This window comes from Sebastes umbrosus, chromosome 14, assembly GCF_015220745.1.
Source record: "Sebastes umbrosus isolate fSebUmb1 chromosome 14, fSebUmb1.pri, whole genome shotgun sequence".
Classification (NCBI taxonomy): Eukaryota; Metazoa; Chordata; class Actinopteri; order Perciformes; family Sebastidae; genus Sebastes; species Sebastes umbrosus.
Genome location: NC_051282.1, coordinates 11,570,671 through 11,587,458, shown reverse-complemented (window position 1 = coordinate 11,587,458; position 16,788 = coordinate 11,570,671). Strand labels below are relative to the sequence as shown.

Below are 16,788 nucleotides of genomic sequence, written 5' to 3'. Positions count from 1 at the left end.
ACTCACCATGGGAAAGGAGTCTATCGCTTATTTTAGTGGGTTTTCCTGGCTTTAAAAAAATCGGCATATTGTGCTAATTTTGCTGGAAAAAGGGTATATGACTTGTTTGTGTGTGTGTGTTTGTTGGTAACCCTGATCAAATGGCCATTCACACTCACATACATTTACCCCTCAGTGTGCAGCAGCAGGGACCCACAGCAGCCTGTCGCCACTTAACACACTCATTTTGACACAGGCAGACCTACAGGCAGTTCAAACAATGCATACATAACACTAGACAGGAGCATTACCAAGACAAATGTACTGCAGCAATGAACAAGCCAATCCGGCAGCTAAAGCGAAGCTGGGCTAGCTCCATTTGCATGATAACCAGCAGCTACAGTGCAGGAGTCTGCTAATATGTGTGCTCAAGGGCAGAATACATTAGCAGGGACGACTTTTTAAATCATTTATTAAACAAATGCAGCAGCGGTGTGCGCTGGCTTTGAATTTAACAGATGACAAGGGGGAGTTCAGACGTACTGCAGATCAGAAGTGCTTTCTTCCCAGGTGTTTGTCTTATGAGCAGATGAACCCAGGTCGGGCCAAGACTGGAATATAAGTCTGCTCCGACTGTGTAACTGACTATTGTATGATTCTGTGCCCTGCAGGCGAGCCATCTTAAATAACTTGCTTCCATTTCTGTTTTACCTCTGCTCCACTTCTCTGCCTCATCCTCACATTCCTTCTTTCGGCTGTAATCTCTCTCTCTCAATCTTTATTTTTTGATGTCAGATCAACACCCAAACAAAATACTGGACACAAATTGAAATCTACATAAAATTTACTTTAAACCTGAGAAAGCCAAACGCTCCTTGAGTCTCCTTCTTGCACTCTCAGAGAGCTGTGTTCCCAAGAAAGGGGATGCCGATGATTGGAGAATATATGAGAGGGGATGAGGCCTGTGAGAATCTCCCATGTTGTGATTTGGGGATGGAGTCTGGGGCGAACAGACCAACACTCCCCTCCTGTGGCACTGCCAGAGAGCTGCACATCCCAAACACCAACTAGACGCGCACGTAACACATGCACACATGCACGCATGCACACAAACAAGAGACGAAAGGCGCACGCACGCCAGCTCTCAGATACACAGGCCTTTCTCAAAAACACACTCGAATGGGCTTCGACACACGCGAGTACTGAGCTGGTCTGAGCCGCTCAATGTGCTCTGCTGCTTGGAGGTAGATAAGAAAATAGTCAGCTACCCTGCTGCTACGCTGCGCACATAAGGCACTCATTACTGAGAGCAATATGCATGGAGAGACACTCAGAATGAGGAAGACACAGAGAGACGGAGAGAGAGGCATCAAAAGAGGGAAAGTGTGAGAGGATAGAAACGGTATTGTGAAGCGGTGCTGCAAACAGAGCGTGCAGAGCTTAGTTTAAAGAAGGTGATAGCCTAATTTCTCTTTTCTGAGAAGAGAAGCTCAATCACTACCAGCTCTCCTTTCATCAATTCCTCCAACAGCCATCATTTATATGCAGCAGAGGAAACATAAAAAGACCAGAACTTCAGAATTGTCTCCATAATGATGTGGTAGTGTAACAGAGTCTGCTACAGGACTAGATGGACGACAACACTAGGTTCCCCTGGCCAAGAAGAATTAAAGGGCAGCTCCATTATTTGTTTTTTTTTAGGTTTTTTATATCATTCTGTAGCTTCCCAGTGGTGTTCCTTATGTATTCAAATCCAAACATTCACATTTTGGTCGAAGTATGTATGTTTTAGCGTCAATTTTATTTTCCCCAGCCTTTCTAAAAACCTTTTCCCACGTGACCTGACGTAGGTCTCTGCATGATGACGCTGCTACATGTACAGTATTTATACATCTTTATAGCCAGTGTATTACAGGCAGTAACTTACATGTCGGTCGGTACGCTCCCAGTTTGGAGAAGCAGACTGGAGTACCAGCACGGAAGCTAAGCAATATACTGCTGTGGACGCCATGTTAGTTTGGATCCAAAAGTCACACAATAACACGACTGATCGAGGCAGTGGTAGACCAGCAACTCACGTGTTCTGTGAGGTCAAATTACCGCTTTTGTCAATAGAGTCTGGTGGATTTGAAGAGAATACAGAATGGCTTCAGCTCCACGTTGAAAAGGGCTGTCTGATGGCAATGTAAAGCGCTTAAAATACTCTAAATATAGCGCTCTCTTCAAAGCCACCAGACTCCATTGACAAAAGAAGCAATTTTAGTAACAGTATACATACAACCCCACTTCAAAAAATCTGTACTAACCCTTTCAGTTATTTCCAAACTTAGCACAGCAAACTTTGACTCAGCTAGTGCTAGCTTCACATTATTCATAACCTTATGGATTAGCTTAAGTTGGTAACCTACGTCACTGCTTTTTGCTAACAGCTGAGTGAGCGTTTCCATTTGAAAAAAACCCGGAAAAGAACGCGAATGGACCCGCCCTTTAATTGTTGGTTACTAAAAGTATGCACGTTATACTGTACACAAAAAAAATGCCACTAAAAAATGCCACTTTGTTCCAAATTTGAGAGGAACCAGACTATCAAGAGTGCTACTATCCTTTCACGGTTTCATGCTGGTCTCAATTTTCTATCTTCTTCTACATCTCTTGAGAAAAAAAACTCAATGAGCTTTTGATTCATGGTTATTCAAAGGGGGGCTGGGTGGCTGAAAACTATCTCAAGTGACTCAAGGTTTCTGTGTTCTATTATTTTTTAAGGTTCTTGTTACAGAGGTATTGCAAGCCATCACTAATCTCTTACCTGACTGTGAGTTGGGTAGCCATGGAAACCAGGGTTTAAAGGCTCGTTGTTCTGCAAGAGACAACAGGAGGGGAGAGAGCGGTGTTAAGTGCTTTTGAAAAATGAGTGGATGCAGCACGGCAACTTTTACATTTTGGGTGAAATGCACAAAAAAATATCCACCTAGCTTTTTTTCTAAGTAACTAGAGAAAAAGCGAGAGGTATTAATGTATCCGAGCACAACTCACTACAATTCAAACCATTTCAAAAACCTTAAACAATCTCCAATAATTACTACAATGCTTTGGTTTTTCAACGCCCACGATTATGAAAAACTAAAATGCAGAATAAAGTTCAAACAAGGGCAGAAGACACTTCCCTGAGGAGTGAACTAAGTTAACAGTTAACAGCAGTCTGTGTGGATGCCATGACTGGTGAACCACTACGGCAGAGCTTTCATATCCAGCCGCACGAACCAATCAAAATCCACTAACAGAGGGTGAGCCCCCCCATCCCTCGCCGACCCTGCCCCAGAAACCAGTGTTGTGGTTAATTGCTCTGTAATTACTTTTAATTAGATTATTTCTGTCTCTTTTCTCTCCGACTATTATTTTCCCCTCCGTGTCATTTTTTTTGCCCCGGCGCGAGCGGCCATTGTTTGCTGCAGAGCTAGGTGAAGAGGAGGAGGAGGAGGAGGCGAAAGAAAAGACAAAGAGGGGGAGCAGGAAGAGGACTGGAACAATGGGCAAAGTTAACCAAACGATGATATTTTGACAGCAGAGAAAGAGAGGGAGAGGGGGAGAGAGATGACACCGGCGCGGTTTATCCTGCTGGCATGCCTCGCAGAGAAAACATGACCGCCTAGCGAGACTCATGCCTCAGCTCTCCTTGAGGCATCACAAGGCGAGCAGGGGGGGGGGGGAAGGGGGAGAGAGGGACTGAAGGGGGTAAAAGAGAGAAAGAAAGATGTGTGTATATATATGCGTTGGGGGATGGGGTGGTAGTCCCATAGAACTGCTGATGTTTTCATTACAGTTAATCTGCAGGACTGTGAGGAGCGGACGAAATGTTTCAAATCCATGCGCCTGAACGCACTCCACCATTCAGCAAGCAGCTTGAGAGTGGGCTGCGTGATGCCGCGGCAATGAGAGGGGCAGATTTGGCTCCTGAAGAGTGTCAACACAGTTCACCTCCCGGCCTTGACCTCGAGCTGCCTCCTGCCGGAAATCACTTCCTGATAACATTCATCCAGCCAATCAAGGCCAAGTGTCTGAGACGGAGGGCCACGGCGACGGCAGAATGACACACTGTTTGTCTGAACATACGAATGGCTATCCAAGCTGATCCCAAAGAGCTAGCTTATATATGCATTGTGACTCTTTTGAGAGGCTAGGGCTGTAGTCAAAACCACATACTGCATACTGCATACTACTGACTAGCTCCACCACCCCTCAAACAGCCCCTTAAACATTCTAACAGCTCATGGTGAAGTAAGACCAAGAGAGACAGTAGGCCCTACATATAAAACATTTCTCCACAAAATCGCTTTTTCAGTTACAGCAACAAAATAGTGGAATGATATCCCTACAAATATTAGAGTGATGTTAAAAAAGGGTCATGTTGTCTCAGCAGGTATCTCTCTGCCTTGTCAGAGGCGACTCTTTCCCTCGCCTCTTCCTTTGTCACACTGTAGCCAGTCTGTAGCCAGTCTGTGAGCGTGTCTGACCAGCTCTCCAGCGCTCTACGCCTGCGGGCGATTGTGGAGCTTTCCAACCCCAAAAAGGCAGATAATCACAGGTTCCCTTTAATTTTATAATGGACATTTGTGTTGTGATATTTAAACAAACCATCCGTCAACAAGGAAATAAGAGCCCCTCGTCTACGAGACCGGTCTCTAGAGAGCTCCAGCCAGCTCATAGCGGTCTGTGAGTGTGACTGCCCGGCTGATGAGGTAGCGACCCCGGCAGGCGCCAGCTAGCTGTCACGGCAGTTTGTGGAGCCACTAAGTTCCGAAAATGTTCGATTCGCCAACTAATATCGTAAAACTGCCAATATTCAACATCTATACAGTTGAATTCTCGCCTAAATTTTCAGAGGTTAATTTAGTGATGAAATAGCTACGAAAAATGTAAAAAACGAGCCGTTTTTTTCTGCTGCTGTTATAACCGTAGCCTTTACCGTTCCAGCGCTTTGCATTATGGGATACAGTAGGTGAGGTAGACTGGTCCGATGCATACTGGAGATTTTTTCCAAATCAGTATGACAGCCGGGCATTTTTGGCATACTGTAGATTTGGCTTTTGTTCACATACTGTATACTACATGGTACATTTTGGCCAAATCAGTACGTACTGCTAGTATAGTATGTGGCCTCTAATACAGCCTAGAACTCGGAGATGTGTTGGCTAAGAGCAAAAACAGATGTGGTGATGGTGTATGGATGAATGAAGGAGTGTCTAGACGGAGTGGGATAGAGGGAAGCCAAAGGGGAATGAGAGCATGAGGGGGGGAAAAAACGGGCTCATATGTAAACAATAGGTAAGGATGAGACTTTTTCTTTTGATGCAGTAAACTCTGACTCTGTGTGTATTTGTGTCCACACTCGGGGGGCTGTCCTCCTTTTTCCCCCCTGTCTCAAACAGCCCTTTCTTTGTCTCCTCCACTCTCCACTTCCTGTTTCATCTGGAACCAATTTCCCCCTCGTGCCTCGTCCCCAGGGGGAACGCTCTCCTTGGTGCGCCGCAATTACAGGGGGGAATGGACAAGCTTATATTCAGCGAAATACGGACTGTGTAAAGAAGCTGCTGGTGCTCGCCACGCCACAGATGGGAAGGAGGCTGTTCAGAGCAGAATCTCACGTCTACAAAGCCTTGGGCAATGTCAACGGGAATGAGAAAAACTCTTCCTATTCCAAATAAAAAAAGAGATGCATGTTGGGAGTTACCAACACTGCATTTCAAATAGGACTGAACGGACACTCTGGTTTCAATCAGTGCACCAAAAACTGGAGCTTAACATTGTACTGGTGGGCCAAAGCAGCTGAAATAAGTACAATTGCAGCAGGTGATTAAAATGTTCAGTGCTTTTATCACATTTGCAGTCAGGGCAAAGGCGTCGCACTAGCTAGAAAAACTGGGAGGAAACCTGGAACGCCAGTGAAATGTAAACCAAAATTATACCCAACCATCAAATTATAGAGTCACTGTTTCTGCAGTGGACGGAGTGGAAAGAAGAAAAGAGAAAGAGGAGGAGGAGGAGGAGGAGTTTACGTTAGAAGAGCAGAGCAGGAGGAGGGAGAGTAGGGTAGCAACATCTGGAATCAATCTGTCTGCAAGAGAAGGAGGAGGGAGGGAGCAGGGTGGATGGATGGGGGGAGGACAGAGGAGAAAGAAAAGAAAGAACAGAATGAAAATAAAAGGCAGAGACAGACACACGCAGGAGGTGGAGGAATGTGGGGAATAAGACGGCCAAAGCCAAGAAAGGGGAGAGAAATATAAAGCAGTAAAACGTTTGCGAAATGGAGACAATGAGTCATAAGTGAGGAATGCCATGTGATTTATATTTTCTTAAGGGGTGGAGGAGGGGGAGGGGAGCGGGGGTCTGAACTTGATACCTAGTTTTTAGAGACTCTTATTTACTCTCACTAAAGCACACACACACACTCCCTCTGCTCCATGGCATTGCTTTTAAGTATATTACATGCCTTGAAAAGTGTACAAAAGGCACCCTCATTTATGCCTGCCATACTTTTTTTAAATAAATAAATGGCGAACGAACACGACATGTTGCACTAAGCCTGTCCCGGTTGAAAGCCGGGCTTTTGCGCTGCACTTTTTTTTGCAAGTTTCCATTAAGTTAATTCCATATAGTTTGTGAGCGAGGAGGAGCCTTTGAAGGCGCCGGCCGGCTGGCTGACGGTGAGCGCTTCAGACTGCACTGGCAGGGATCAGCAAAAGCACAGAAAACCAGTCACACACACACATAAACACACGCTCTCTCTTTTGCTGTCTGTCCCCCTCTCCGACTCCACGGAGGGCAAAACTAAAAGGGCGTCTCTCTTGTTTATTTTCACTCTCTCCGACTTGCTATTTTAGGAGGAGAAGGGAAAAGAAGTTGGTGGAGTTGCTGGAGCAAACGGGTAGGACTCGGAGCAGGGGTAGAAAAAAGGAGCAGCAGTGGTGAAGGAAGGCAAAATGACATGAGGTCAACAGATGGTGAGAGGGGAGGGGGACGGAGGGAGGAGGGGAGCGGGGTAATTACTGCTGCAGGCATCCAGTGGTCCCTAACAGAACAGCCTGAGGAGGTGGACCGGGTTTGGCTTTATTATGGCCTCAATCTCATCACCAAATGTACGAAAAATCCCACCTGCCACCACAAACCCATCATTACCCAACAGGCCAAAATCCTGACACCCTCTCTCACCTAAACAGAAGGTGTGATGGGAGATCTAGGAGCCAGAATCAGGTCAAATTACTGTTTAACAGCCTCACTAACATCAGAGGATCTGAGACATGGAAAACCATTCATCCATCAAGTGTTACTCTATGAAGTCAACAAATCAGTGGGAAACAAATGGAGATGAACACTGTTGGAGAGGATCAAACAGAGCCACCATAAAATGCAGAAACTGAAGGAATTAAGAGACCAGGCCGAAGGGCACAGGACACAAAAGTGATGGATGTGATTTATCAATGTGATCTGCTCTAAAAAGGTATCAAAGCCAAATGATGAGGCTGAAAATGACAAATGCAATGGAGATATATGTGGGGACATAAAGACAACCAAGAGGAAGGGGAGAAAGCCAAGAATTGCAGTGTTTCACCTCAGACAGAAAGCATATTTCTTAAGACAGAACCTTTTTCAGAATGGGGAAAGCTACAACTACTAGGGGTGGGGAAAAAAATCGTTTGACATATGTATCACGATTTTTTTTTTACCATTTTGAAATTTCTTTTTTAATGTCAGAATCAATATATTCGCTTCAATTGGGTCTATGTGGAGGTAGAGGGAAGTTACAGCTTTTATTGTTGCAATCAGAGTAAAGTGACATCATAGCTGACGTATAAAGAGAACGGAGCTGACAGGAGAGCTAGCAAAGACCTTGGAGAAGTTAGAGGATGTATACACGTGTGACTACGTCCAGTATTCAAAATAAGATGTTTACAAAAGGAACTGTATATACAACATACATATAAGGAAATAAGATTGATGGATTATATTAAATTCGCTCTTTTTTAGTTATAGTTTATGTTCTTTCTAAAACAGTAGGAGTGTTGGATGCCTCTGATATGAACAGGATACAAGTTAGTTTTTCCAATCTGACACTGACAAAACATGTGGCTGTAGGGCATCAGCTGGATGGATTTATTGATGACTGTCTCCTCTCCTCCGACTGTGTGGCCTGCTAATAACAACAGATGATCTGGAGTTAAGAATGAGTGGGAAGGTGAGTAGGCTACACCTACTTGCAGCACCCTAAACATAGCTACAAGGGTTCCTACAGCAGGAGACAGTCACCTCTGCTTGGGCTGCATTGTTTCCAAAATGTTTGTGAGAAAAAAAAACATTACAATTGCAATTGTGAATAGCAGAGTTCACTGCAATATACTGTAGCTTCTTAGTAGTCAGCACTGGCTAATTAATTTGCCTGTTTCAGATATCACGACACCTTAATCACTTGTCGTTTGTGGAATAAATACCTTTTACTGTGAGTATGAATACCTGAATAACTTCGTGAAGCTTATCAGAGAGGTTATGATAATGTAAATGCTAGCACTAGCTGAGTCAACGTTAGCTGTGCTAACTTTGGAACTAACTGAAAGGGTTGGATCGAATTTTTTTAAGTGGGGTTAGATGTATACTCCCGTGTTCTGCGAGCTAAAATTATTATTTTTGTGAATGGAGTCTGGTGGCTTTGAAGAAAGCGATGCCACAGTTTCAGTTCACTGTCGGAAAGGGCTGTCTGATGGTGAGGCTGCCATCTAAGTTACTGTATGTAACGTTAATACGCTGAACATAAGGATGTATATATACTGCACAGGTAGCAGCGTCATCATGCAGAAACCCACGTCAGGTCATGTGGGGATAAAGGTTTTAGAAGGGCTTGGGAAACTAGCATTTTGATGCTACAACATACATACTTCGACCAAAACTTGAATGTTGGAAGCTACAGAATGATATACTGTAAATACCCTCCCCCCAAAAAAACAACTGAATAATGGATCAGCCCTTTAACTAAAATCCTGGCAGTGTGTTTTATTTATTTAATTTAATTATTTTATTGTATTTCCACATTTTACGTCATTTAAAAAGTGAGATGCTGTCTGTCTGTTTTTTTTTTACCCCGTAACTTGCACCACTTGCACAGGCTGCTTGATTGTTGTCGGATCTAATTATTTCAGTTTGCATTATGTTACGGGGCCTAATAATTGAAACGAGAACACACGTCTATGTGAGGTTTTCATTTCATGCTCTAACAGATCAGCCAGTAGTAAACTTAGTTGGTAATGTGTCACATCAGAGTACTCAGCATCAACTGATCCTCTTAATGAAGAACTTGGTACACAGATTCTGACTCTGTATTAGACATGGCTGATGGCTGACCTTAAAGAGGACAACACATTACACACAACTTAATGGATCCGGGTATATTTCACAACTGAATTTTTCATTATTCATGCCGCTGTGGCAGCTGACAACACTGAGGCAGTGCATCACAGATGACCCCCATGTAAGGGAAACACTGAATTGACATTTCACTCTGTGGGTGGGTGGAGACGGGAGCACATGTGACAGTTTGGGGGCAGCCGTGGGGAGGAGGCATGAAGGGTGGGGGGGGGGGGTGGTGACATGATGACCATAAAGGGAGAGTTAACATGCGAGTGTCATGTTAAGGAGCTGAGACCAGTGTGCTTTACAAGAGTACAGCGAGAGATATCTGCTCTATTTTCTTTTTATGAATGGTGCCTTTCCTTGTTTTTTTTCTTCAATCTGATTATTCCTTTATGCTTTGACAATACGGCTGTTGCACAATAAAGCACCGTGAAAAGAACTGAACACACACATATACACAGAAAGAGAGAGAAAAAATATGAGTTGAGCAACTTTGCTTGGGTAATTTTTAGCTTATCGTTGCCGGTTCAAAAGTCAAGGGTGACTCCGCCGCTGTGCTACGGCTCAAAGTTTAACAGCAATCATTAAACAGCAGTAGAGAGCACAACGTGAGACGAGGGAGTATAGTGTACGACCCTCTGTAACCACTGTTAACACAATCTGCCTGGCTGTAATACTCTTCCCCTTCTGTGGATTTTTCTTCTTTTCTGTGAATAATTCAGGCGGCTGACTTCGGAAGGACTCTTAGGCTACAGTTACACGTGGGCTCTCTGGGTACATGAACGGTACTATTGGAGCTCTGCACTGGGCTTATCGACAATTATGAGTAAAAGCAGCAATAGCATTTTTATATTGCTATTTTACAGTCAATGATTAGGGACACCGAGCAATGATGATTTTGTAACTTTAGTTTGCTACGTCTATAACATGACAAAAATAATAAACGCCCATCAAAAAGACCAAATTGATATCTTATGTTGTACAGTTTGTCCAACTAGTCAAATACAAGTTAATTAGTGATTAGTTAGTTAGTGATTTTTAATATATGAAACTGATAAAACCTACTTTTCACATCTATAAAATGGGGATGTCACAAGAACAGATACTTTGGTGGCAAGCCGAGGCCGAAATTCTGAAACTGTGGCGGTACTCGTTTTTCTACAGTATCGTAGGTACTGTCAGGGCTTGAGATTAACGTTGTCCCGTCGCCCCGGGGACAATATTAAATGTGTTTGGGCCGCAGTAAATGTACTATTCACGTGTCCAGGGGACGCACCCTATTTTTTCTCTGATAATGCTTAACGTTAACTGTTAGCTCCGTGCAGGACTGTGCAGCTCAATGGCTGCTAACAGCTAAGGTTAACTTGCTCTCGCCCTGCCGATTTCAACACGGGAGGTTCCATTTACATTATGATGCGTTCAGGCTCTAATCAGTAAAAATGAGTATTGGACGGAGGTAAATTCTAACATTATCATGATGTGTTCAAATGTAATCTTGTAAAATGTTGTTTTTTGCGAGAAACTTGAATAAATACAGTTGTTTGTCAGCAATATAAAATAGATAATAGAGAGGGTATTATGACCTGTTTAACTTCCTAACAAAAACCAGCATGCAAACGGTAATAAAGGAGTGAATGTTGAAATACATGGGATGTATTGTTTTACTGTCGTTTTTACCGTGGTATCGTATTGGTATCGAGAATCTTGGAATTTCACTGGTATTGCTATCGACTACTAAATTTCTGGTATCGTGACATTCCTTTTATAAATATTTTAATAAATTATTTTAGTAATCAATCAATTATGAAAAAAAATTTCACTGATGTATTTTTATTGACTTTACTGTAAAAATAAATAACATACTGTATGAGCTTAAAATCAAAACGAGATATTCCTGTCAGAGAATGATATTTTGTACACTTAATAGCAGAAACTATTTTAAATTTTAGGTGCAATTTACTTCTAGCACCAATGAAAAAAGTCAAGACACATCTCCAGAGCATCCTTTAATGGCTGTTTTCTAAGGCAAGTGGTCTGGAGCCGACTGTCAGCAGCAATACATTCTCATTAGCGACCAATATGACACACTAAATTTCTCAACGGGCTCCTGGGCGGACAAAAAAAGTGTACATAAGTCTTCTACAGAAACAAGAAACACTCAGAAAACTGTGGTGGGCCCTCCGAAACTAAAACTCACTACTGGTCTGGTAATAAGCTATCTCAGTAATCTGTCCGTTCATATCAACGCACCCCTCGCCTGCTCCCTACCCCCTCCCTTTGCTCTGGCCCGTTAAAGCGATCAGTCTGGTTAATGCCCTCTCCTAAATGAGCTTTGATCTCGTTAGCGCGACACAAAGCCTCTTTACTGCCAACGATAGGACAAATCGGCTCTCCGAAAGAGAGAGAGACGGGCCGAGAGAGAGAGTTATAAACTGATCTGCCACTGCATCTGAGTGGACCACAGCACTGCCTCAAGGGGAAGCATCATACTACAGAGAGAGTGGGATACAAAATTAAAATAGATGGATTGATAGAGGAGGGGATAGACGAGAAGTAGACGAGGAGGAAAACAAGAGACAGTGATAGATGTTGCGTAGATTTGAATGATGGGAGGTGGACCGAGAATGGGAAGGCTAATCAAAGACGGCGTGGGGGGGAGATGGGAATGGAGGTCGGCGGGTTCACCTCATTGGCACACTGTAAGCCCTGTGAACCAGGAGTCAATTAGCAATCTGGAAATATGCTTGGGGGAGAAATGAGAGGACAGCTAGGAGGGGAGAGGAGGGTGTGAGGGGGTCTATGAGGCAGAGTGGGGGAGGAGAGCAGGAGCAACAAAAGAGAGGAGAGGAGGCAGCACTCTCATTTATTATTACAGTCCTGATTTACAGTCAGCCTGGAAGGTCAGCAATCTACTACCTCCAGCCCTCAATGGGAGTACTATGGTAATTGTTGGGTTAGTTATGGGGAGCATCCGCTCAACTCCTCTTCCTCATCCTGAGCACGCACAGCGAGACACTGCATTGCAACTACCATGACTGCATTAGCCCTCAATGTCATTTTCTTTTTTTTATTTATTTATTTACCCTTTGCATAAAGTGTTATTCAACAATTCATCATTCGGGAGCCCATCCTCCTGCTTATCTCTCCTCCAGCCCAACTGATGGTGTCATTCCTGCCATCCATCACGTTCCTCTCATCCTTTATCATGGTCCCTGTTGGATGTAAACTAATGGCTCTGATTTCCTCTCTGTCCGCTCTCTCCTTGCATCCACCCTTCATTTCTCCCTACATCTAATCCATCAAGGCCACAATCTGTTTGAGCCTCCTGTGATACACACAAATAATATTGTGTCCATTCAAACCCCACTCTTTATTGCTCTTTGTCCTCCACCTCCTCGCCCCCTCTCTCTTCCCATGTGCATCCACCGATCACTTTCCATCCATCAACTCTCCCCGTCTCTGCTCCTCCTCTTCATCCTATTTCCAGCCTGACCCCCCTCTCCCCCCCCCCAAACCCCACCAGTGCCCAGCGATCAATACCACTGATGGGCAGCGAGAATCCTCCCCACGCCACGCTACTCATTGTCACGTCATCTTTGCCGGCGGGTTCTAACCTTACCCCATCATCAGCATCCATCCTCTGCGAGGCTCGCCGAGCATCACGGACCTATTTGTCATTGCAGCAGGTCAGCCGCTACAGCCAATTAAAGTATTTTACCAGTTCCCCTGGATTCAATTACCTGCAGATGACCTCAAACCATGTCCGCCTGCCCTTCGACTACTGTTCGTGCTGTTTCCACCGGACTAAAACACCACACGTCAGCTAAAATTTTCCCCTGTGCTGTCGGATTATGGATACTTCAAACAAAGCTAGTGTGTGTGTAGGTGTAAGAACGATGTGTAGTGCATGTGTTTATGAGAGAGAGATGAATAGTAATAGAGCAAGCGTGAGAGGTGCACCCGGTGCCTCGGCAGTCCCCTGGTTTACTGTAATACACACAGATTAGTCCGGCAGGAGGCACGAACGGTTGCTGATGCTGCCTCAGCAGTGGAGTCATGAAAGCAGGGAAGACCCGTGTTAAGGAGGGCCCCCCTTGAGCCCCCTTGCTCCTTCAGCCATCACCAAAAAGGCTCTGTTCTTTGTCTTTCACTGTGGTGACCCCTCCCCCAATCCCTGTCTGCCTCTCTCTCTTAACACCTAGCGACAATCAGGAGAGGGGGGCGATAAATGGCACATGCTGTGTGTATCAGGATTTGATGCCATGACTCACTGTAAATTATCATCATAGGGGTCTGGGTGATTTCATCCACGTGAATAAAACAAAAATACAGTGTGAGAAAAGCACTGGGTTACTCTCTGTGAGACAGTCATGATGAATGGGTCTGATCTTTGCTGTGCTGCTGCTGCTGCTGCCTGTCATAGCAATGGAGCCTGTATCATATTACCTTTGTCTGGCTTGGTCATGCTCCCTCACTGAGCAGCAGCTCCAGGAGCACTACAGCTACAGTATTACAGCCACTTACAAGTCTTTCATTTGGTTTCAATTAAAGGACTATTTGCTGCAATGATGCATGATTATGTTGTAGATGAGGAGGGGGGGGGGTGGTGGTGGGGGGGAATGGGCCTGTCAAAAAAACATTATCATCATTCCCATGGCTGATGCTTTTGGGAACAAAAGCTTTTAGGATGAAGAAGAAGAAGAAGAAAGGGGAGGGCAGATTATACTTTTGTGGCAAAAGCTGCACACATGGGAGCTCAAATGGAAACTACACAATACACTATAGATAGATTTGCATATTCTTACCTGTCCAATGTCACCAACAACAACAACAGCCCCGGTGCCGTCTATCCTGGGTCTTTTGCACTCCGCCCCGGCTAAGTCAGTGAGGACAACGGCTGTCTGAGCGTCGGGCTCCGGGTCTCCTCGCTTCATCCCGCGGACAGCTGCTGCTGCTGCCGCCGCTGCTGCTGCTGGACCTCCGGCCGCGTTGTTTGCAACCATCGCTCCGGCTGCTGCTGCTGGATCAATGTCTCTCTCCATTATCCCCCGACTAACGGGGAGCATTATAGAAGCAACGTCGGTCGACATTAACATTGGACGGCAGACAGACAAGTCACCAGTCAAAAAAAAGTCTTCTTAGGATGTGTCCTCAGCTCTCGATAGTCACACTGGATTTCTCCCAAAAAAACACTGGTTTACATAAATATATATAAGCAGCTGGTACTGTTTAGTGTCTAACTATTCGAGGCTGAACATTATGTTTCTGGACAAAAGAAGCACATTAAGTACAGCTGGGTTTTTTCCCTCAGAAAAAGAAAGTCGCCAAACAGCAGTGACCTATTTCAATAAAAGATCCGGACTCTTTGATAACTGACAAGCTAATTAGCCAGCTAACAGTAGCTAGCGCGCTAGCATTACATTCCGCTAGCTGTGGTTATAAATGTCTCTCTCTCCCTCTCTCTCTCTCTCTCTCGGGGGTGGGAGCGTACACTCCTCTCCTCGCTGCCAGGAATAGATGGAAATTAGCTTCGTGTATTACTTCTCCTTGTACAGAGCCAGGCAGTCCTTTCTTCTTCAACGTGTTTCCGTTAAACCCCCGGTGTTGTTCCTACCAGGTTCCAGTCCGGTTCGTCCGTTGCTCCGCTCTGCTCTGCTCTGCTCTGCTCTGCTCTGGATGATGTGTGTCTTGTCTTGGCGTGCCAGACTGACGACTTGGCTGCACGGTTTCCTCTGGTGTCTGAGTCTGAGTCCCGGTTGGTGTGTGACTCTGGAGCTGATCCGCGGTCAGATTCGTCTGCGGACACCGGGAGCAGAGAGAGAGGACGGTGAGGTGAGGAGGGCTGGTCTGAGGTCTGCGCTTCCTCCTGGATGTCTCCGTGTTTTCCCCCTATAGTTCCCACCAACCACCACCAGAGCTACAAAACCCCTCCCTCCTTTATCCTCACCTATTTATTACCATGTTTACACCAATTACAATGAATATATTACTGTGTTGATGCTCAAAACACTAACATTTGCTACTCAATATTTCAGAACAATTAAATAATAATGGTATATTTGATATTTTTTTGACATAAGTCAATTATATAGTAGGCTAAATAAAATAAAGGCTACATTTTACCACATGACTCAAAGAGGGTTTAAACGAATTAGAATTAATTTATTACTATTTTGATGCTCAAAACACTAACATTTGCTACTCAATATTTCAGAACAATTAAATAATAATGGTATATATATGAAAAAAAATGTCCACAAACAAATCAGACAAATATAAAGTAGGCTAACTTTACAATGTTTAAACGAATTACAATAATTATATTACTATTTTTCTGCTCAAAACACTAACATTTGCTTCTAAATATTTCAGAACAATTAAGTAATAATGGTATATATATGGAAAAAAAATGTCCACAAACAAGACAGACAAAAGTCAATTATATAGTAGGTGAAATAAAATAAAGGCTACATTTACCACAGGACTCAAAGAGGTTTTGTTTTTTTTATCCTCACCTATTTACACGAATTACAATGAATATATTACTATTTTGCTGCTCAAAACACTAACATTTGCTACTAAGTATTTCAGAACAATTAAATAATAATGGTATATATGAAAAAAAATGTCCACAAACAAGACAGACAAAAGTCAATTATATAGCAGGTTAAATAAAATAAGTTTTTTGTTTTTTTTATCCTCACGTATTTACAATGTTTAAACGAATTAGAATGTATATAGTACTATTTTGCTGCTCAAAACAATAACATGTGCTACTAAATATTACAATCTGATATATAAATAGATACATATTACAGAACAATTAAGTAATAATGGTATATATATGAAAAAAAAATTCCACAAACAAGACAGACAAAATTCAATTATATAGTAGGCTAAATAAAATAAAGGCTACATTTTATCACAGGACTCAAAGGTTTGTTTTTTTTATCCTCACCTATTTACACGAATTACAATGAATATATTACTATTTTGCTGCTCAAAATACTAACATTTGCAACTAAATATTTCAGAACAATTAACTAATAATAGTATATATTTGAAAAAAATGTCCACCAACAAGACAGACAAATATAAAGTAGGCTAAATTTACAATGTTTAAACGAATTACAATAATTATATTACTATTTATCTGCTCAAAACACTATCATTTGCTACTAAATATTTCAGAACAATTAAATAATAATGGTATATATGAAAATTATTGACAAAAATCAAATATAAAGTAGGCTAAATAAAATAAAGCCTACATTTTACCACAGGACTCAAAGAGGTTTTTAGTTTTTTTTACATATCCTATGTTATATACGTAAGCAGATGAGTTATACATTTATTGTTTTACATGTAAGGTCTGAACCGCAGTATAATTTTTTTAAATTAAGGGTAAGGGTA

General features: G+C 43.1%; 1 protein-coding gene across 4 annotated transcripts in view; it reads right to left on the bottom strand.

Annotated features, from left to right (window-relative positions):
- Nucleotides 1-15,257, bottom strand: part of LOC119501226 (RNA binding protein fox-1 homolog 2-like) — a 56,528-nt gene extending 41,271 nt beyond the window's left edge. For 3 of the 4 annotated variants that reach the window (XR_005209786.1, XM_037791439.1, XM_037791440.1), the window contains exons 1-2: nucleotides 14,181-15,257; nucleotides 2,786-2,836 (exon numbers count right to left, since the gene is read on the bottom strand). Coding sequence is in view for 3 of the 4 variants with exons in the window: in XM_037791439.1 (XP_037647367.1) it covers nucleotides 2,786-2,836; nucleotides 14,181-14,471 (342 nt within the window). In the remaining variant the exon portion in view is untranslated. The remainder of the gene's footprint in view (nucleotides 1-2,785; nucleotides 2,837-14,180) is intronic. The other variant, XM_037791441.1, reaches the window with a different exon arrangement.
- Nucleotides 15,258-16,788: the final 1,531 nt, after the last annotated feature.